The sequence below is a fragment of the Tiliqua scincoides genome, chromosome 1 (assembly GCF_035046505.1).
Source record: "Tiliqua scincoides isolate rTilSci1 chromosome 1, rTilSci1.hap2, whole genome shotgun sequence".
NCBI lineage: Eukaryota > Metazoa > Chordata > Lepidosauria > Squamata > Scincidae > Tiliqua > Tiliqua scincoides.
In genome coordinates this window covers 310686784-310709126 of record NC_089821.1, presented here as the reverse complement: position 1 = coordinate 310709126, position 22343 = coordinate 310686784, and the positions used below count along the sequence as shown (strand labels likewise).

General features: G+C 44.6%; 1 protein-coding gene across 4 annotated transcripts in view; it reads left to right on the top strand.

The window, feature by feature from the left end:
• FERMT2 (FERM domain containing kindlin 2) overlaps window positions 1–22343 on the top strand; it is a 114915-nt gene that overhangs the window by 69906 nt on the left and 22666 nt on the right. For 2 of the 4 annotated variants that reach the window (XM_066630054.1, XM_066630047.1), the window contains exons 5-8: window positions 14614–14646; window positions 16074–16299; window positions 16390–16492; window positions 18302–18409. In XM_066630054.1, the coding sequence (XP_066486151.1) occupies window positions 14614–14646; window positions 16074–16299; window positions 16390–16492; window positions 18302–18409 (470 nt within the window). The remainder of the gene's footprint in view (window positions 1–14613; window positions 14647–16073; window positions 16300–16389; window positions 16493–18301; window positions 18410–22343) is intronic. The other 2 variants (XM_066630066.1, XM_066630060.1) reach the window with 1 other exon arrangement.

Genomic DNA, 22343 nt, shown 5'->3' with positions numbered 1-22343 from the left:
ATTCCTGTGAGTGTAGACAGACTCATTTAGCCCTGCTGCTGCTTTACAAGAGTGTCAGATGAGCAAGGCTGAGATCCTAAACATGCATAGTAGAAAGTCAGTCCCACTGAAATTAATGGGATAGGCTTCTTAGATAAACCTGCCTACGGCTGGGATAAATGGGGTTGGGTTTTTGGAAATGACAATATTCTAGTTCCTCTGGGTGCATATGCATAATTAAAGGTTGTATTATTGTTATTATTATTATTAACAGTATTTATATACCGCTTTTCAATGGAAAGTTCACAAAGCGGTTTACAGAGAAAATCAATCAACTAATGGCCCCCTGTCCCAAGAGGGCTCACAATCTAAAAAGATGCCAAAGAACACCAGCAGGCAGTCACTAGAAAAGACACTGCTGGGGTGAGGAGGGTCAGTTACTCTCCCCTTGCTAAATAAAAGAGTACCCACTTGAAAAAGTGCTTCTTACCCACTTAGCAGGGATGGTATTCCTTGCAGAGGCTTCTTTTTTAATGGGGTGACAGAAGCCAGGGGATGGGGGGGGGATTCTGTATTGCTTTCCGCCCCAAGGGTAAAATGACATTTGCATCAAGTCTCAGGTCATGCTTTTCTTCCCTTCTCCCCTCAGTATGCATAGAAATTAATACCCAAACTAAGGGACTTTTCCTGCTACACTGAAACATCTTTCTATAGTATGTTGAATATCCAGGGTCCAATGAGGTCTACATTCAGATAACCACAGGATCTCCTGGTTAAAATGATCATCACTTTGTGTGGTGTGGGCAGGAAGTGTGTGAATCCAAATCCTGCTCTTCATTTTGTTGCATGTAGTGGAGCCGGGGGCTGTGGATAATCATAGTATGTGAACACAGTCGGTTCAGACAAGGCACTTGCTGTGCAGCAGCTGCAAATAGCACTGTGCTCACAGTCGTTGAGAGCACATGACTGTGAAGAAAGCACTTTTATGGTGTGGGAGAGTCGCTGTGATGTACTGGGTATGGTGTTGGACTTGGAGGTTCTAGGTTCAGATTCTCTGCTCAGCCATGATGGTTACTGGGTGACCTTGGACTAGTTGGTTTCTCTCAGCCTAACCTATTTCACAGGATTGTTGTGGGGCTAAAGGGAGGAACGGGAGGAACCACACACACACACACACACGCACACGCACACACACCTGAGCTCATGGAAAGAAGGGTGTTGTGTAAATGCCAAAACTAATCATGCTCAAGTTCTTGATTACTTCATACCTCAGTACATCTGGTGCAAATCCTGCTGGGGCAGCACAGGGTGGATTTCTTTTTAATTGAGCTTCCTTGATCATAGCAACTGACACTGCCTACCTGCATCTTTCACCTCATAAAGACCCTGATGTAGTTGTTGATGCAGCCATCTTAAACACTGTTACCACAAGTCTTGGAATCCAATTGTAAGAAACGTTGATGATTTGGCAGATAAGCATAGTAAGTGGTTTGTTTTGTTACAGTCTCTCTCGCAACACTCCCTTCTCACACAGCCTAGTCCTGAGCCAGAGTATTCAGCACAGTATATACTTTCATGCTCTTACACAGTGAGACTAAAGGTTGCACTATGGCCTTTGACACCAAGTGCAAAGTGCCTTTGCAAAGGCTCCTGACACTCCTGACCTTTGTTTTGTGGAGTGAACGTAACAAGCCAACATTTACAAGTAGCTTTGTGTAAAGACTTTCTGGCCAGTTATACATTCTTTCTTACTCCTGCAACAAAGTTTAAGGCCGTGGACATCTACTTGCTGTGATTTCATTAAAATGAGTAGTTGCATTGGATTAATATTTAAGTCCTGCTCATGGGGGTGGCACGGTATGTACTGCAAGCACCGTGCCATGTAAGCAACCCCTCCCACTAGCTGTTGGAGCCATTCCAGACAGCAAAGGGGTAGGAAGCAACTTGTTCACTGCTGGCCTGCAAGTCAGAAATATATTGTAAGATGGGGAGGGACTGCTGCAGGTTATTTGTAGTTTTAAGTTGCACACAATTTACTGAATTGCTCCGTCAGTTCAGGTTCCAGTTGTTGGATGCCCAGCACTTAAATGCTATGATGATGCAGCCTCCAGTTGTGGAAAAAGTTGAGTCTGTCCTTAGAAAATGGTGTCTGCGCATGGACTTAAATTAGAGCTGAAAAATGCTGTAATTGCTGCTTATGGGAGTGAGATGAATTTACTTAAAAATAAAAATGAGTTTGGTCTCCTGCCATGTCCCTCCTTACCATGGAAGAATTCTGGAAGGCGAGGAGGGTGTGTTGGCCTTTCCTTAAAATGTTAAGAGTGCTTTGTGCCAAGTTGCACTTGTGTGAGTTCCTGGTCCTGTGAGGCTGCACGCCGATGCCTGGGATTCTTTGACCTCCTTAAATAATCCTTGTGCTATCACTGAGTGCCCAGATAACAGGGTTCAGGATTTCTCTGTACTTATAGGTGCAGTCCTCCTGGGAGTAATCTCTGCAGAACACTGTGGAGCTTGCTTCTAGTAAACATTCATAGGATTGTGCTGCGAGTATCCTGTTGTCCAGTGGCCAGGCCACCTTCTCAGCCCCCCCCATGCTTATTCTCTATCTGATCAGCCCTTCTTTTAAGAAGAGAGTTCTTCAGCAAGTTCCTCTCGGGCCCTTGGCATTCCTCCACAAAACACAGAATTAAAATCATGCCAAGCACTTTGTAGGAGTCCTTCATCTCTTTGGTAAAAATGTGAGAAGCAAATTACATTCTTTATTAATAGGCCTTTTTAAATTTCAAAAACTACTTTTGTGAACTATGTGTTGGCCTAAAGTAAGGCTTTTAAAAATGGGGCATCACGATGCCCCAGCCAGAAAGCCCTGGCCACTTTCCCCTTAAGGGACAAGGGCAGGGAGGAGGGGGCTGCAGGGACTAGGATGCACTCACCAGTCCCTGCAGCAGCCTGTCGGGGTTGTGGGGAGCTCTGAGCGAGTGTCTGCAGGGCTCCCTACAACTTAAAAAGTGAAAGTGCAGCAATAGCGCTCCATTTCTGGTTTTGCGGAGATGGGGTGCTGTTGCTCCACTTTCACTTTTTAAGCCCCAGGGAGCCCTGCAGAATGTTGCGCAGGGCTCCCTGCACCCCTGACAAGCTGCTGCTGAATCTGATGACTGCATCCCAGTCCCTGCAGCCCCCTTAGCGATGAAACCTGGGGTTCGTGTCGCCGCCTCCCCCCGCCCCCACAAGAACTTATTGTGGTTCAAACTCTCCCTGAGAGTTTGAAAACCACTGTAATGGATGTAGTAACTGGCAGAGGTTTTTAGGTCAAAATGTGGTTTGAGAGTTTGAGTTTGCAACTTGCCTTGCAGTGATTGAAGGCTTCAACAAAATGACAGGAGATGCTGCCCAGGCAGTGGCATCAGCAGGGTTCACGTCACCCGGTGCGGGATGCCAACACTTCACTCCCCATGCAGTAGACGGGGCAATACCCCAGGTGGTGGGCATGGTGATGTACCATCACTCTGTCCCCACTGGTTTTTTGGCTGTACCTTTTGATATAACACATTCTGCATGAAATTACACATTGATTGATATATAACATGATGGTATTATTCCTCCAAACTGTGATTTTAGTGATTTTGGTCACTAGTGGTGTCACCCCCCCCCCCCCCGGTTGTCAACCTACTAACACCTTATTGCAGCAGTTCTCAAACTTTTAGCACTGGGACCCATTTTTTTAGAATGACATTCTGTCCAAGACCCACCAGAAGTGATATCATGGTGGAAGTGACTTCATCAGGCAAATTAAAATAAATAAGTATAAATAATTAAAGTAAAACAAATAATAAGCAGAAGCCAGCCCTGGTCCACCAAGTGAATTTCCTCTGTAGCCTGCCTGTAATAACTGCCCCCCCCCCCAAAAAAAAAATCAGTAAGGTTTTCAGCCCTACCCAGTGCCCAGTTCAATTTAAGAACTTCTATTTAAACCAGAGCACTGTCAGGATCCACCTGGCTTTGCAAGTCTCCAAAAAGTTCAACTTATTAGCTGAAGGCTCTGTTTTGATCCTTTTTAGTGGGGGGGGGGTTGCTGCCTTCCGGAGCATTTGTTGAGCTCCAGATCCATCAGATTAGGACCATTCTGGTGGTGTCACATTCCCCTTTGCCTGGCCTAACCACCAGTCAAGGTATGTTTGCTTACTCGTGAGTAAACGTGGCCATTAGGCTTAGTTTCGCTTTAAATAGGGCTCAATACGTTCCTCTGCTTGGAGGGAGGGACTTCCTTCTCAGGTGTTTTTGGGGGTTGTATTCATTGGATCAGGACCATTCTGGTGTTGTTGGATTCCTCTCAGCCTGCCCTTTCTGACGGACTAAGGCAAGGTCACCTATTCACAAGTAAACACACAATGCAACTCAGTTTCACTTTGCCATAGGGCTCCATGCATTTTTGTTCTCCGCTTTTTTGACCATAACTTTTGATATAAGAACATAAGAACAACCCTGCTGGATCAGGCCATAGGCCCCTCTAGTCCAGCTTCCTGTATCTGCCAAAGGCAGCACACCACATAACAAGAGACTTGCATCCTGGTGCCCTCCCTTGCATTGGCATTCTGACATAGCCCATTTCTAAAATCAGGGGGTTGCACATACACATCATGGCTTGTAACCCATAATGGATTTTTCCTCCAGAAACTTGTCCAATCCCTTTTTAAAGGCATCCAGGCCAGATGCCGTCACCACATCCTGCGGCAAGGAGTTCCACAGACCAACCACACACTGAGTAACGAAATATTTTCTCTTGTCTGTCCTAACCCTCCCAACACTCAATTTTAGTGGATGTCCCCTGGTTCTGGTGTTATGTGAGAGTGTAAAGAGCATTTCTCTAGCCGCTTTATCCTTCCCATGCATAATTAGATATCTCACTCTGGTGTTTTGCATTGCATTCTGCTGGAAATTCCTCATGCATTGGTACATAGTGATGGTACGAGTATTACTCCTAACCACCATGATTTTAGCGTTTCACCCCCAGTACGTGACACACACACACACACACACACACACACACACACACACACACACCCGTGCGCATCACCCAGTGTGGCCGGTGGCAGAGGAAAAGAGGATCCTTTTCCTGAGAAGAAAGGGGGTGGTTTTTCTTTTCAGAAATCTCCATGCACACTTACAGTTGCTTTTTTACCTGCAGAGGAAACAATCTAGATACTCAGAAACTCTTCTCCTGTGAATGGAGAAATAACAGTGGGAAGAGGGAGAGTTTTGAGTGGAGAAAATGGCTGGGTGGTGGGGGAGGAAGGGATGGTGCTGACCTGTTTTATAGTTGATTTGACATTCTGGGTCCTGGCAGTTCCTTCCAAATTGTTTTTCCTCTGAATCCAGGCCAACCTGACATATCAGGCCATAGGCCCATCTAGGCCAGCTTCCTGTATCTCACAGCGGCCCACCAAATGTCCCAGGGAGCACACCAGACAACAAGAGACCTGCAAGGCTTCCTGGGAATTGTAGTTAAGAACATAAGAACAGCCCCACTGGATCAGGCCACAGGCCCATCTAGTCTAGCTTCCTGTATCTCACAGCGGCCCACCAAATGCCCCAGGGAGCACACCAGACAACAAGAAGACCTGCAAGGCCTCCTGGGAATTGTAGTTTAAGAACATAAGAACAGCCCCACTGGATCAGGCCATAGACCCATCTAGTCCAGCTTCCTGTATCTCACAGCGGCCCACCAAATGCCCCAGGGAGCACACCAGATAACAAGAGACCTCATCCTGGTGCCCTCCCTTGCATCTGGCCTTCTGACATAGCCCATTTCTAAAATCAGGAGGTTGCGCATACACATCATGGCTTGTACCCCGTAATGGATTTTTCCTCCAGAAACTTGTCCAATCCCCTTTTAAAGGTGTCCAGGCCAGATGCTGTCACCACATCATGTGGCAAGGAGTTCCTCAGACCAACCACACACTGAGTAAAGAAATATTTTCTCTTGTCTGCTCTAACTCTCCTAACACTCAATTTTAGTGGATGTCCCCTGGTTCTGGTGTTATGTGAGAGTGTAAAGAGCATTTCCCTATCCACTCTGTCCATCCCCTGCATAATTTTGTATGTCTCAATCATGTCCCCCCTCAAGCGTCTCTTTTCTAGGCTGAAGAGGCCCAAACACTGAAGCCTTTCCTCATAAGGAAGGTGCCCCAGCCCTGTAATCATCTTAGTCGCTCTCTTTTGCACCTTTTCCATTTCCACTATGTCTTTTTTGAGATGCAGCGACCAGAACTGGACACAATACTCCAGGTGTGGCCTTACCATAGATTTGTACAACGGCATTATAATATTAGCCGTTTTGTTCTCAATACCCTTCCTAATGATCCTAAGCATAGAATAGGTCTTCTTCACTGCCGCCGCACATTGGGTCGACACTTTCATCGACCTGTCCACCACCACCCCAAGATCTCTCTCCTGATCTGTCACAGACAGCTGAGAACCCATCAGCCTATATCTAAAGTTTTGATTTTTTGCCCCAGTGTGCATGACCTTGTTGGAAATAACAAGAACAACAACAACTTGTTGGAAATAAAATCTTCCCTTTCCTTGCTAGTCTAAGGGTACAATGCGAACCAGGTCTACTCAGAAGTAAGTCCTATTTTGTTCAATGGGCCTTACTCTCAGGAAGTGTGGTTAGGATTGCAGCCTAATTGAATGATTTTAAATTGGTTGCTCAAGTTTGGGCTGGAACTGCCTTTGTCAGCAAACCCTGATTGGCAGGGGCACCCTGGGTGCTGCTGCGTTCTACCACCCTACCAGGGTGTGGAGAGTGCAGGCTGCAGGGGTGAATTGGCAGGTGGGGAAAGGGAAACTGTCCCATGCCCCCGACCTGTTGGCTTTTCCTGCAGATCTCCACCAATGCAGTCAGACTTTCCAGGCCACTGTTTGCTGGAAATGGATGGATCTTTTCTCAGTTTCAAAATGCCATTCATGCCTCAAGTTACACAGACCAGCTTTCCAAGGGATTAACCGTCAATATGTAGTTTCCGCCATTTGAAGGATAGTAGCAGTGAGGACCCAGTGCTGAATACATAACTCACAAAGCTCTGGCATTGGAGCCAGCTCTGAGCAATTCTTTGTGGATGAATAATCAGTCTCAAGGCATGGATAGTGGTATTTGCTCTCATTCCTTTCTCCAAAACCCCTCATTGAAATATCCAGATTGTAAGCTCCTTGTGGCCAGGAACCTTTGGCTACTGTGCTTTGTGAAGTGTCCTATACTATGAAGGACAGGATAGGAGGGACACCTCACTTTTTTGCCAAGCAGGCACATTAAAAGTACAGTAATGAGTGTGAATTAAAACAATTAGTAAATAGACTTTTGTGCTTCATTGTTTCATTTGCAAGTTTGTGGCCACAAATCTCTACCACACTGTTCCCATGCAGCCTTCCTTGAAACAAATGAAGCTGAACATCAGCATTGCTCAGTGGACTGGCTCTCTTCTTTCTTAGTGAGGACTTCCAGATGCTTAGCTTGAACCAGCTGACTTCCTTAGCATTTCTTAGCACTTGGTTTGTGGCTGCCTGGATTTTGGCCTCCATTGCTTTTCAGGCTCCACTGCTCCTCAACACCTGTTACCCTTCCGTCATGTGTCTGGGTTCTGCATACAATTCAGATATTGCAGGAGGAAACATAAATTTAAAACATTTAGAGCAGAAGTTTAACTGTATTGTAGTTTCAACTGAACTAACCTTGTGAATGTGGAACCCCTCTGCAGTTTCATTGATAGTGTTCAGCAGTTGTTTGAAGGTACACAATGCCTTAGTGATCACTTCTGCTTGTAATTTACCCATACACATTCAAGTATACACACCTCCCCCCATAAGACAGAGAAAAACAGTTTAAATCAGAAATTTCCAAAGTTTTTCTCATGACACACTTACTTCTATGGTCTTTTCTATGATCTTTGCCTCTTGTGATGATGTTTCCAGGTTCCAGGAGCCACTTTGGGTTCTGTGGCTCTGTTTCTGGGGCAACTGTCTGTAGTAATTGCCTATCCCTCTGTCTGCTGATGGAGAAAGAAAGATGGACAATTTCTTACTACAGACAGTTGCTGTAGAAACAGAGCCACAGAACCTGGAGGAGTTTTCAGTTATTTTCAACCACTGTACTCCAAAGTCCCGCAGCACACCTGTTGAAAATAGCTGGTTTAAATAGTGCAGGTGACTCCACCTGCCAGTTCACTGACTCTATGCCCTGGAGCAAGACTGAAACTGCTGCTGTTCAGCTGCTGCCTGTCTCTTATATTGTGCATTTAGTTCTTAAAGAGGTAGTATGTATTTGTTGGCTTTAGGGGAATCTTGACTATATGTGATTTTATACTCCAACCTCAGAATGTTATCCTCGCACAAGACCACAAGACGCAGGCCAGCTATGTATAAAAGAGGCTTTAAAAAGACTTGCCAAAAACAAAACCTCTTTTGTTGCTTGTGACTGGTAAGAATTGCCTGCAGGCAGCTCAGCAGGGAAATGGTTCAGTTTTTCTTACCAGTCATTGCCATGCTGGAGAAATGGCAAAAAAAAAAAAAAAAAAGTGTGAGCTGATAAGCTTCTCAAAACTCTTGTGGCTTAGTAACCACTGCAGACTTGTTTGGAAGAGTAGCTGAAGCACCTGAGTGCTCCGTTGAAGATTTGCACAGCAATACTGAGAGCAGTTAAGAGCTGGCCAATTCTGTCCATAATGGTCACATTCTGTGTGTGCCAAATGGTGATTTCTAATTCTAGCAGTGTGTGTACCCTGGCCTTGGACAAGTCCCTCTCTCAGATTTCATTCTCCATCTGTAAAATGAGCATAATAGTGACATATCTCACTCATAGTCATGTTGTGTAAGGACTGAAACATTGTGCTTTAGGTGAGCTACAGAAATTAATGATACCAGTAATTGAAAAGAAGCAACAGTATACCTGTTGAAATTCTATTCCATCTTAGTGGTCAGTTGCTTCTAGAATCTTTTTCCCCTTCTGTTTATCCCATCGGTCAACAGTAATGCATTGTTGATGAGTCCTCAATCACTGTTGCTTTTGTATAGCTCAGCTAATAGCAACTCACAAGAAGGTCATCTTGGTGGTGGCCTCCTATTTTTTTAAGGCTATTTGTTTCTCACCTTTCCCCTCCCAGTAGGAATACACTTGGCACAGCCAACACTAAAACAGTACAATAAAACTACAGTAAAATAAATTCAATATACAAAAAACAGCAGCATTAAACAGTGTATGTCACCCCCTCAGTCTTACCACAAAAATGGTATTGGGACAACATAGCCAGGATAAATTAATCAAGAGCAGATCAGGATACATTCAGACCACAAATGCTAAACAAACCAAAAACATTTTAAGGGTTACTGCAGCAGTGGTACAGATAAAGCCTGCCTTTTGTCCAGGCTCTGTGGCAAAGACCCTCTCCCCAAATGCCCCTCTGCGAAACTTCCATGCAGAAGTTCTTCCCACGTGAAGTGCTGTTGGCACTGAAGATCTGCTTTGACAGCCCTTCACCAGTCTGCTGCAGCCTTCTTGGGTATTTTTTATTTCTCTTTCTCTCTCTTTGCGGAGTTCATTTTGTTGCTCATTTCACTTTTGTCTTACAGCCCAACCCTATGGATGTCTACTCAGAAGTAAGTCCCATTAGAATCAATGCGGCTTACTCTCAGGAAAGTGTGGATAGGATTGGGCTGTTAATCATGTTTTCACTTTTGTGAGCCGCCTGAAGCCATGCTGATGGAGGTGGGATATCAGTCTTCTTTCCAAATAAATTAGTATTATGAATGTCTTTGCTTGGGAATTGTTTTCAAACAGCCAAGGTTAGCTTAATGTCAGATTAATCCAGAGGTGACTTTGTACTGCGCTGTTCTTTGCAATAATTATAGGTTTACAAGGTTGGCCGGTGTTGCAAGTGGGAAGGAACATGAGCTGAGTGAGTTTCCCCACTGCACATTAATGTAACTACAAGGGGGACGGCATGATAAGTATTGCAGGCGCCACAGCATGCCGCATACCCACCCCCTCCTGCTTGCCATCAGAACCATTCTCAGCAGCGACAGCATGCATTGCCATTGCTGCCAAGAATGTCTCCAAAGGTGAGTGGGAGGAGACAGTTACAGTGCATTGCGGCACCTGCAGTACTTACTGCGCTGCACCCCTGTAGCTATGCTACTGCGTCTTCTACTTGGTTGCCTTAACTGGAAAATAATCATGGAGTAAAGTTAGCCCCTTGTCAGGCTAACCTGAATCAGATTTGTTTGTGTGAATGTACAGCACAAGTAGAAATTGTTTAAAATGGGGTTTCATAATGACCACAGGTTTATATGAACGTTCAAAGGCAAATGCAGTTTAAATAATTTGGGCATCAGAGAAGTAACAGCAGCGAATTAATCCCACGCACAAGGAGCCAGCTGTCTGAATGCCTGCCTGTGCTCCTAGTAAGACCCTCGGATTCTCTATCACAAACAGAATTGTTTTCCTTTCCTTAAGGAAGGTCTAATGATAGTATTAGTGTTGGAACAGACTTTCAGGACAGGAGAGCAGAGAGAAGAGCAGCCTTTTCAAAAGCTTTCCATGCTAGCTTAATTCTGGTTGTATAGAAATTTATGATCCTGTTGACTAGAGTGGAAGCAAAATTAATTCTGAAACTCTAACCCTTAAAAGGGTCCCAGAAGGTAGGCCTGCTCCTTTCCCTCGTGGAAGAAATATTCCATTCTGTGGTAGACTGTATTTTAATGCAGAAGCATGATGAGACCAAATATTCTATAAACCCTGAAGAGTAAACTTGACGGCACACGTGTAGCAAAGGGTTATGAAAAATGTGCCACAGAGAGATTGTGCATCTTGGGTTGGGGCACTACAGAACACCACCTGATGCCATCTTGGCTTGTCTGTAGCATCTCTACAAAAAAAAAAAAGCCAAACTCTTGTCATCCTCACATGTTGCTGTGCAACCTGGAAGTCCTGGTTTCTGGTTTCACAGCAGCTTGCGAGGAGTCTGGTAAGGAGGGGAATGATCTTCTCCCTTGAGCGAGCAAGAAGCAGATAATTGCATCTTACATTGGCAGTGGGTTGGAGGGAGGTATTGGTGGTGGCAGACTCGGGGTGAAAGCCACCCCAAATCTGCTGACCCTTGCGATCTGCCGCTACTGCAACCTGCATTAGGTGGTCCCATAAATGGGCTGGCAGTGGTGCAGTTTTGATCTCATTAACTGTTTTATGAATGTTGCTTTTGAGTCTGGGGGAGAAATCACAGCCTTGCTGAAATCAGTATAACCTATTTAATCCTGGAAGTTGGGCAGAGAAAGAGAATTCTCAACTGCCTTTTGTGGGCTGAATTGGATCTTAGTTTGTGAGGGGATAAATTCCTCATGGTGAGAATTTTCATCAGCTTGGTTTCATGTGGAAAGTTTTTGTTCAATGTTCAGCTGTCACCAAAGAAGTGAACATTTACAGTTCCTGTTTAGTCAGTACACTAGTTCTCAGGGGTCTTTATCTCCAGCATGGTAGTTCTTTTTGTGCAGGCTGTTTTGTGCAAATTATTCCCCTGTTCGAACAAAGAATAGTTGTCCACAGTGTGAGATTTTTCTCACCTTGAAAATGAATATCTGATATTCCTTGACATAGGAACACCCCTTCACCACCCTCATTGCCCTTGTGATGCGATGTCTCCTCTGGCCCTTTTACTTCGGAAGATATAGGTTGTTCCTTATTATCCACTGACTTGGCATCCACTGATTTGACTCACGCTGATACTGGGGTCCACCTTTAAATGCCTTGTAACAGGGGAAAAAGGGGGCAAAATCCCATTTCCTACCTTCATACTGTTAAACTGCACTGGTTGCAAGCGTCTCTAGGTTAAAGAAATTTTTAAAGAGCCATTTCTGGGTTTCTAGATCCTCCATTGCTGCCCCAGAATGCATCAGTTATAGACACTGTACCACATTCAGCCATAGTTTCATTGCATTATATCTGTGGTTTTCAAACTCTCCCAGAGTTTGAAACCCGTAGTAAGTCCTTGAAGGGATGGGGGGAGGCAACAGGAGCAGGGGGAAGGCAGCAACGCAATCCCCATGATCACACCGCTCAAGGGTGCTGCAGGGACTGGGGTGCACTCCCCAGTCCCTGCAGCAGCCGTCCTGGGGTGTGGGGAGCCCTGCGCAAGTGTCTGCAGGACTCCCCAGGTCAGCAGAAGTGAAAGTGGAACAATTGCGTTCTGCATCTGATTTAGCCGAGGCAGGGAGCGATCGCTCCACTTTCACTTCTGAAGCATCAGGGAGCCCTGCAGACGCTAGCACAGGGCTCCCTACACCCCCAGAAGGTTGCAGGAGGCTTTGGTAAGTGCAGCCAAGCCCCCGCAGCCCCCTGAGCGATGCAATCCTAGAGATCGTGCCACTGCCTCCTGGCTGCCCCTGCCCATTAGGGGAAAGAGACCAGAGCCCACAGGTTGGGGCGTCGCGACCAGTGGTGTAGCTAGGTCATTTGACACCCGAGGCCCATAAATTTTTGTTACCCCATATGACATAATTATTTAATTATTGATTATTAATTCATTCATTCACATTTTTATACCACCCTTCCTTTAAGCAGCTCAGGATTTGAAATGAATAATAATAATGGCCAGAAAACAAATGCAGTGAATATTTCCCCACAAGCAATGGATGAAATTCTACATCAAATGGTATATAACATGATGATATTATTCCTAAAAGCCATGATTTCCAGAATTTTGGTCACAAGGGTGTCACCCCCCCCCCCCAAGAATATCTAATTGACCTGTTTTGAGTTAAGGCAGTGGTTCTCAAACTTTTAACACTGGGACCCACTTTAAAGAATGACAATCTGTCCAGGACTCACTGGAAGTGATGTCATGGCTGGAAGTGACATCATCAAGCACAATAAAATAAATAATTATAAATAACTAAAGAAAAACAAGTAATTAAATAAGGGGAAGCCAACCCTGTTGCACCAAGTGAATTTTCTCTGTAGCCTGCCTGCAAAACACCCTCCCCCACAAAAATATCAGTGAGATTTTCAGCCTTCCCCAGTGCCCAGTTCAGTGTAAATTCTTATATTTCAAGCATGTCACTATCAGGACCCACCTGGTTTTACAAGTCTAAAAACAAATAAAATGAACCTTATCAGCTGAAGCCTCTGTTTTGTTATTGGGGGGGGGGGGGCTGCCTTCTGGAGCATTTGTTGAGCTCCACTTTCATCAGATTGGGACCATGCAGCTAACCTTCCATTCCCCTTTGCCTGTCTTGACCAGGAACCAAGGCAGATTTGCTTACTTGCAAGTAAACGCGACCGTGTGGCTTACTTTTGCTTTCCATAGGCCTCAATACATTTGTCTGCTTGGAGGGAGGGACCTCCTTCTTGGGTGTTTTTTTGGGGCTGCTTTCATTGGATAGGAACCATTCTGGTGTCGTTGGATTCCTCTCAGCCTGCCCTTTCTGATGAACTATGGCAAGATCGCCTACTCTCGAGTTAACGCGCAATATGGCTCAGTTTCATTTTCCATAGGGTTCCATGCATTTTTTTATTTTGGTTTTTTGGCCATAACTTTTGATGGAAAGGAGATATTTCAATCTGGTTTTTTGCATTGCATTCTGCTGGAAATTCAGCATCCAACTGTATATAGCATGATGGTGTTACTCCGAAACTCCGCGATGTTAACAGTGTTGGGGCATTTGTGGTGTCGCCCCCCAAGGGTGGTACCGGGGACGAACCACCCCCCCAGCTACGCCACTGGTCACGAGGCCCCAGCCTGAAAACCACTGCATTACATTATTCACCCCATCTAGTGGCTGAATGAGGTATAGCATCTATACAAATACATTCTGGGGTGACAGTTGTGGGGCAAGAAAACTAGAAGTGGGTCTTTAAAGCCATTTTTCCGCTGAGGTTTCTGGAACGGAACCGCAGTCGATAACCAGACACAACCTGTATAAGGAAAGGCTTTCAGACAGTTGCTACCCGAAAGTCCCCAAATAGTTACCCACTTGCTCAGTAAATAAGCAAACCTGTCCCTGCTTTCCAGTATTCTGTCCCATGCACACAAGGAGAGCACTATGATTGACAAGCAAGTGATGAAGCCATGTTGCCCTCCTTCATTTTCCACCATTGCATGTAGAAACCAACAAAGGACCAGAATTTATGTGCTTTCTAATTGTGTATTCGTACCTGACTGACAAAATTATTCCTAACTTAACATTAGATTGATGGGCACATGACACAGCTTTTCCTGGCCAAAGAAGGATCTTGGCATTCAAACACATTTTCAACGATTTTATTAATGTTAATTTTTAATTTTCATCATGGTGTACTACTTTTATTTTATTGCTATCTCGTGCCTCATTACTATCCCAAAAACTCCTGGTTCCAGGCCTGATAACAGTTTACTCATCTGGACTGTACAGTTTGGGGCACTAACATGATGCTTCAGAGAAATCAACGCACACAGTATATTGTCAAGGACTTGAGCACACAACTTGTACTTGTGATTTGCATCCTTTGGTCGTCTTACCTGTTTGCCTGTTCTTCATCCCTGTCGCTCTCATTTCAGTTTCTTTCTTTGTCTCTGTCTTACCTTCTGACTTCCTTTCTTTCCTTCTCTGTAGGCCCTGATGTTCTTTACATCGGCCCAGTGAAAGGTGAGCCCCACGTGGGTAGGATTTCTTGTCTCCTGTGATTTCCCCCCTTTAGCTGTTTTCTTCTCTCTTTAATTTCTGAAGTGGAAAATTCATATGTTGTTTTCCTTCTACTACCTGCAATTACTTCAGCATGATAGAAACTACTTGCAAAGTATGGGAATGAGGTTCAGATACTTATTTCCCATTGGGCAAATACTTAGAATTATAATCATTAAGGACCATTAAAATGTGTTTAGTGTTGATTTGGTCATTACAGCAGGAATGTGGATTGCATTAGTGAGAATAATTTACACATTTAACACCTGTCTTGTTGTAATATATGAAATAGGAATTAATGTATCTTACTTGCCTGGAAATCTGTGGCCACTTAGAAACCTGAATCCCTTCTTTTAGGTGTTGAATTGGAACCAGGGATCAGATATGCTCTTCACTCACACTCTTCACTTCCCTGCTTCTTGCAACGTGGGAATCTATTCTTAGTTTTGCAATGTTCCATTAAAAAGATGAGTCATAGGATTCTCTAACTGATTATAGTCTCTACTGAATGAATTGAAGACTGAAAAGTCCCAAACGCTGCAGCCTTTCCTCATAGGGAAGGTGCCCCAGCCCAGTCTTCATTCTGGTCACTCTCTTCTGCACATTTTCCATTTCCACTATATCCTTTTTGAGATGTGGCGACCAGAACTGGACGCAGTACTCCAGGTGTGGCCTTACCATCGATTTGTATAATGTCATTGTACAAATCGATGGTAAGGCCACACCTGGAGTATTGCATCCAGTTCTGGTCACCACATCTCAAAAAGGATATAGTGGGAAAGGAGAAGGTGCAAAAGAGAGCAACCAAAATGATGACTGGGTTGGGGCACCTTCCCTATGAGGAAAGGCTACAGTGTTTGGGACTTTTCAGTCTAGAAAAGTGGTGCCTGAGGGGGAATATGACTTACAAAATTATGCAGAGGATGGATAGAGTGGATTGAGAGACGCATAACACAGATCCAGGGGACATCCACTAAAGTTGAGTGTTGCGAGTCAAGAGAAACAAAAGAAAATATTTCTTTACCCAGCGTGTAATTAGTCTGTGGAACTCCTTGCCACAGGAAGTAGTGATAGCATCTTGCCTAGATACCTTTAACAGGGAATTGGACAAATTTCTGGAAGAAAAGTTCATCATGGGTTACAAGCCATGGTAGGTATGTGCAAGCTCCTGGTTTTAGAGGTAGGCTGCCTCTGATAGCCAGATGCATGGGAGGGCACCAGGACGCAGGTTGTGTCTTTGCCTTGTGTGCTCCCTGAAGCATTTGGTGGGCCACTGTGAGATACAGGAAACTGGGCTAGATGGGCCTTTGGCCTGATCCAACAGGGCTCTTCTTATGTTCTAATTAAATGCTGAATGCTAACCTTGCAAATGTATTCTTTTTCTCAATTAGGGAGCATTTATTCAAGTCCAGGTCTTTATAGCAAAACAATGACACCAACGTACGATTCTCATGACGGGAGTCCTTTGTCACCCACTTCTGCTTGGTTTGGAGATAGTGCTTTATCAGAAGGGAATCCGGGTATCCTTGCTGTCAGCCAGCCAGTCACCTCCCCAGAAATCCTAGCCAAAATGTATAAACCACAGGCGCTGCTGGATAAGGCCAAAATCAACCAGGGGTAGGTTTTATAAACTTATTTTAGCAGCTTGTATTTTTAAAAAATGTGTCTTGTAGTGACTAAGCCAGCACTTACTTTGTGTATTGACAGATGGCTGGATTCTTCAAGGTCACTTATGGAGCAAGATGTGAAGGAAAATGAAGCCTTACTTCTCCGGTTCAAGTATTACAGCTTCTTTGATTTGAATCCCAAGGTATACAATTATATCTGTGTATCTTTCTCTGTTAATGGGGGAGCTCAGCAATAGTTGGCAAAGTGCTCCACAGCCAGCAGAGAATGGGCCCGGCTGCTCTGCACTTCTTGCTCAGCTGGGAACTGGGTGTGCTTTGCCTCTAAGTGCCACCACCAGAGTTAGCAGGGAATGAAGTGGATTGAGATCCCTGAATGTATTTTTCAGATATTCAGGTGCTGTTGAGTTTTTAAAAAGAGCTTCTTTTTTCATAACTGGGGAGATGAAAGGCAGGGAGGAAGGATAGTGAAGAGAAAAATGGCCAGTGGTTGTGGATTGCTGTGGCTCAGCAGGAGAGCCCCTCCTTTGCAAGAAGGTCCCATCGACATTCCCCAGCAGTGGAAAATTCCTGTCTGGAGAGCTCCTTCCAGGCTATATATACGTAGCTTTGGAGAGAATCCACGAAGCAGGTTAGTATCTGGGTGATAGGTCATTCTCTCAGCATTGGAACCTGGGGCAGTAGCAGTACAGTGGGTGGGCTGACCTGACCTCAGATGTTTTTACAGCACAGTTAGGTGATGATGGTGTCATGGAGCTTCCAGACATTGGGTGGGAGTTTGTTTGTGTGTGTGTCTTCAAAGATCGCTGGTCACTCCTAGTCATTTAGGTTGAGGGTGCTAATCTAGCACTTACTTTCTGTTGTCAGCCTCTGTGAATTAACAGGATCCAGGCAGCAAGCGCATCTCAAAGTCCCAATTATTGGAAGTCGCTCTTCTTTTGAGACTTTTTAGCCCACTAATTGGGAGTTATACCTGGAAGCACTGCTTAGTTAGGCGAGAAATGTTAGTAAAGACAAAGGCAAAACTTAATTATATATGAACACTGAAAATGTAAGATGAGGGAATAAATTATTTGTTGAATGCATTTAAAGGAGATTTTAAAGTGTCTCTATCGGATTTTGACACTGAAGCTCATAACTGACAGTTGAGCTGCAGATTTGTAGCTATAGTTGGCAGAAAGTCATGTGATTTATGGTAAGGGGTAGGCCAAAGCGTTCTATTCTGACCTGTGAACTTAATGGGGTACTTCAAAGTGGTGCAACTTTTGACCATCAAGTAAAAACTAAAGCTTTACCAACTAGGTTAGTGTTTCTGAACCAGTGGTGGGGATACTACCAGTATCCACTGCTTGAAGTTGTGTCTAACAGGACCCCTGGTGTAACTTGTGGGGACCCCTGTGAGGCCAGGTATATGACACAGCAAACAGCGGTAGGAAGCTTGGCTTGGCAGGCAGAGCTCCAGCGGATACTTTTCCACGCTCAAAAAAAAAAACACCCCTTGTAGCAACGATATGCATAATCACTACATCCCCTCCTATCCACCCCGAGCCTCTTACTGATGTTTGTCGTGTCACATCTGGCCTCCCAACTTAGAAGTAACTGATGATTATGTCATTGCCAATTTCTTCTGGTGGCACTTCGAATAGGTGGACTGTGTAAAGTGGTACGACAGAGGACAAATGTTGAGAAACACTGAACTAGGTCAATGGTTGTCAACCTTTTTTGTGCCATGACCACAATAAATAAATACATAAAATATGAGATTGGGGACTCACCCTTGGTTATGCCCCCCTCCTGGGATCCCCTGTCCACTCACTCCCTACCCTGTTACCCCTTCCCAGCACCGTTCACTGTGACGAAATATTAGACCTTGGTTTAATTAAATACCTTGGTTTAATTGCCAAACAAATATTTTTAAATGCTTTGTTTTGTTTTTGATTTGTTAAGAGTTACAGGAGTTCTTTGGGCATAATGCACTGTTTATATCTCCATAGTATGATGCAATCAGAATCAACCAGCTCTATGAACAGTCAAAATGGGCTATTCTCTTGGAAGAAATAGAGTGTACAGAGGAAGAGATGATGATGTTCGCAGCATTGCAGGTGAGCAGAGAATGCCAGAGAGCCAAATTTTTCAAACTCTGACTACATTCATTCATTTTTATCACTCCTTTTACCTAAAGGTTCAACGGCAGCTAATGTAAAAATAATAAAGATTAAAAACAGTTTCCAATATAAACAGTAATTAATTAAAGCAAAACAGTAATTGGAGACTAATAACACAACTGTTCCCATATATTCTGCCTTTGAGTTCACTGGTAATTTGCCTTTGAGTATCACTTGCAAGGGAGCAATAGTGAGAGAGGGGTCTGCTTTCATCTCCTGGTTGTGGGCTTCCCAGTAGCATCTGGTTGGCCATTGTAGGTAACAGGATGCTGGACTTAGACAGGCCTTGGGCCTGATCCAGCAGGGTTTTTCTTTTATTAATGCATGGCCCAATCTTACCTGAACCTTGTGTTCACAGAACTTATGCTCTATCAGCGCAAGGCACAGGCCGCTGCTGTAGCAGCTGCTGTGCTAGTACCAGGACCACCAGCACAAACAACTGGTGGACTCATGCACGTGCCCACTGAATGCCAAGCCCCTGCTGGAGCAAGTAAATCAGCAGAGAGGGCATTACTGGGAAGGATTAGAGTGAGAATCAAGCAGGGCCAGGGGTGTGTCAAGGGTGGACCAGGGCACATATCAGCGGCAACCCGATGCCCCCAGCCCAGGCCCAACATGTCACTTTGGACCTACTCAGATATATGCCAGCAAGAACTGGTGTGGATCTGAGTAAGCCCATTGGGGACAATGATGCAGCAAAATAAGTAAGTATAAAATTTATTTACATACCTCTCCGCCACTCCCTAGTCCCTGGCCAGCCCATAGCATGCATTGGCAGCTGAATCAGTGCCTTGCATGCTCTGAGATGGCCCTGGAAAGGATTGGGCCTTTTGTATTTTTGTAGTGCTTTGAGTATTCAAAGTACTTTTTTTGCATGTGTTCTTCATGGTTGGCAACCTTCAGTCTCGAAAGACTATGGTATCGCACTCTGAAAGGTGGTTCTGGAACAGCGTCTAGTGTGGCTGAAAAGGCCGATTCGGGAGTGACAATCCCTTCCACACTGGGAGCAAGTGCAGTCTGTCCTTGGCCTGTCTCCCTGGCTATGGGCCTTCCTTCTTTGCCTCTTAGCCTCAGACTGTTGGCCAAGTGTCTCTTCAAACTGGGAAAGGCCATGTTGCACAGCCTGCCTCCAAGCGGGCCGCTCAGAGGCCAGGGTTTCCCACTTGTTGAGGTCCACTCCTAAGGCCTTCAGATCCCTCTTGCAGATGTCCTTGTATCGCAGCTGTGGTCTACCCGTAGGGCGCTTTCCTTGCACGAGTTTTCCATAGAGGAGATCCTTTGGGATCCGGCCATCATCATGTGTTCTTATCATCATCATGTGTTCTTATGACAATGTCTTTACAACAACCCTGCAAGATGAATTAGGCTTAAATCCTAAACTCATTTACTAGGCAGTAAGGCTTGTTGATTCCAGTGGGTCTTAAGAACATAAGAACAGCCCTGCTGGATCAGGCCATGGACCCATCTAGTCCAGCTTCCTGTATCTCACAGTGGCCCACCAAATGCCCCAGGGAGCACCCAAGACAACAAGAGACCTGCATCCTGGTGCCCTCCCTTGCATCTGACATAGCCCATTTCTAAATCAGGAGGTTGCACATACACATCATGGCCTGTAGTGCATTTTTCCTCCAGAAATTTGTCCAGTCCCCTTTTAAAGGCATCTAGGCCGGATGCCATCACCACGTCCTGTGGCAAGGAGTTCCACAGACCAACCACAAGCTGAGTAAAGAAATATTTTCTTTTGTCTGTCCTAACCCTCCCAACACTCAATTTTAGTGGATGTCCCCTGGTTCTGGTGTAATGTGAGATTGTAAAGAGCTTCTCTCTGTCCACTCTATCCTTACCATGCATAATTTTGTATGTCTCAATCATGTCTTATGTCTTATGCCACATGCAGAGGATTGCACTGCATGTATCGATGTGCTCCTGTATCCACAGGGGATCCGTTCCTTGGCGGTTACAGAAACTACAGATTTAGGGGATACCTGTATTGATAGCAGCCCCTGCACACACACCCATGACCATTAGCCTTGTTCAAAAGCTTAAAGGCAAAGAGTTTCTTGCTTTAATGGGACATTATAAGTATTCAAGCTTATAGCATGACGTGAACAGGCTGCCGGCAGCCTGAATGCTTGACGAAACTAGATGGAACAGTAACAGGAAACAGGAAGTTGACTGTTTCCTGTTACTATTCAATTTAGTTTCATCAAGCATTCAGGCTGTTGGCTGCTCATGTTGGTCTATAAGCTTGAATGCTTACAGTGTCCTATTAAAGCAAGAAACACTTTGCCAGTAAGCTTTTAAACAATTGGGGGGGGGGGCATATGCAGTGTCCAGGATCCACAGATAACTGAATCCACAGATACCAAATCCTCAGATACAGAGGCCTGCCTGTACTATTATATTATTGCAGCTGGGAGAGAATGATTTGGCTAAGGTCACTGCAGTAAACACATGGCACAGGTGAAATCTGAACCAGGGAAGACCTGAATCACAGTTCAGTTCCTTCGTTTTCGTTATATTTTGCTGTTCAGCCATATTGTCCTTTATCTACTGCATGGATTGTGCTGGAATCCTTAGTGAACTGGGTTTTGTGAGTTTGGACGACTTGCTCCATACTCATTTGGATGCTAGAATGTTTTGTTCTAAGAAATCTTGGCTCGTTTCCCATTCTGCAGGGTTTGCTTGAACCTTTTTAGGTAATTTAAAATAGATTTGCCTCTTGCTATGTCTCATGCAAAGGAATTTGGATTTCTTTTTCCACAAACATGTTTGTATCCATCTTTACTTTTAGTTGGCTTTTAAACAAGTGACAAGTACACTAGGTTACTGAACCACAAGGTTCTGGCACTGAGCCTCTCCAGCAGCTGGTGCTAATCCCTGGGTTTCCCAGAAATATCTTTTCTCCCCTTTCTTTCTCTAGAGCAGACTGCTAATTGCCGTATTTGACACACAGATATGACACCTTTTAACCTCATTTTAATTCATTTCTGATACTTATCCAATATAGGTCTCTTGGCATTCTCTTTTCCAACCTCAGATAACAATTTTTGTACCAGCAATGAACAGTCTCACACTGAACTTATTTTTCCTTAAATATATTATTTGTTTACTATGACTGAACTCAGAATTCCTAATTACTCACTTTCTGCCTTCAGAAGTGGGCACTGAACTGTCACCTGAAAATAGTCCTGGCATAGGAGAAGGTGGGGGAGGGGGCTGTGAACTACTTTCGGACCCCTCTTAGCAGACCATCTGTTTACAATAGTAAAGTTACAGTAGAACTTCCGGACTATTGATTGGAACTCCCAGCTTGCCATCCTTTCAAGGAAAATGAGAGATATGTTTGGTCATTAGCATTTTCTGTGCATTATCGTGCATTATTTCACAGGTATTCCCCCACCCCACCCCCCCAATATATCAGAGCTACTGGTGAGGAGAATTGGGCTGCAAATCCTTCTGGTTGCTAGTCCTAAGGTATGCAGTAACGTTCAGTCACTTGAATTGAATTGCCCATCCTGGAGTGGCTTTGTCATGTCATGAGAAGAGACTAGCCACTCAAGACCCTGGTTCTCTGTGGTATTGTGTGTGTTCCGTGTAGATCTGAAAAGGAAGGAGGAGATTGGCTCAGTGGTGCAATCTGTCATAAATCCAAAGTGTGATTATCTTATACTACTGATATAAGTGGAACATTATAAGCAGTGTGCCATCTAATAGGATTTCAGATCAAAGGGTTCTGATCATGCTATCATAAATGGGAGAGCTACAAGGGGGTCAAGGAGGATTTGGGCAAGCCTTTACCCCCAGAAGGAAGCAGGCCCAGCTACTCTAGAGCAAATCTGCAGCTACTTCTCAGGGAATTGATGGTGGG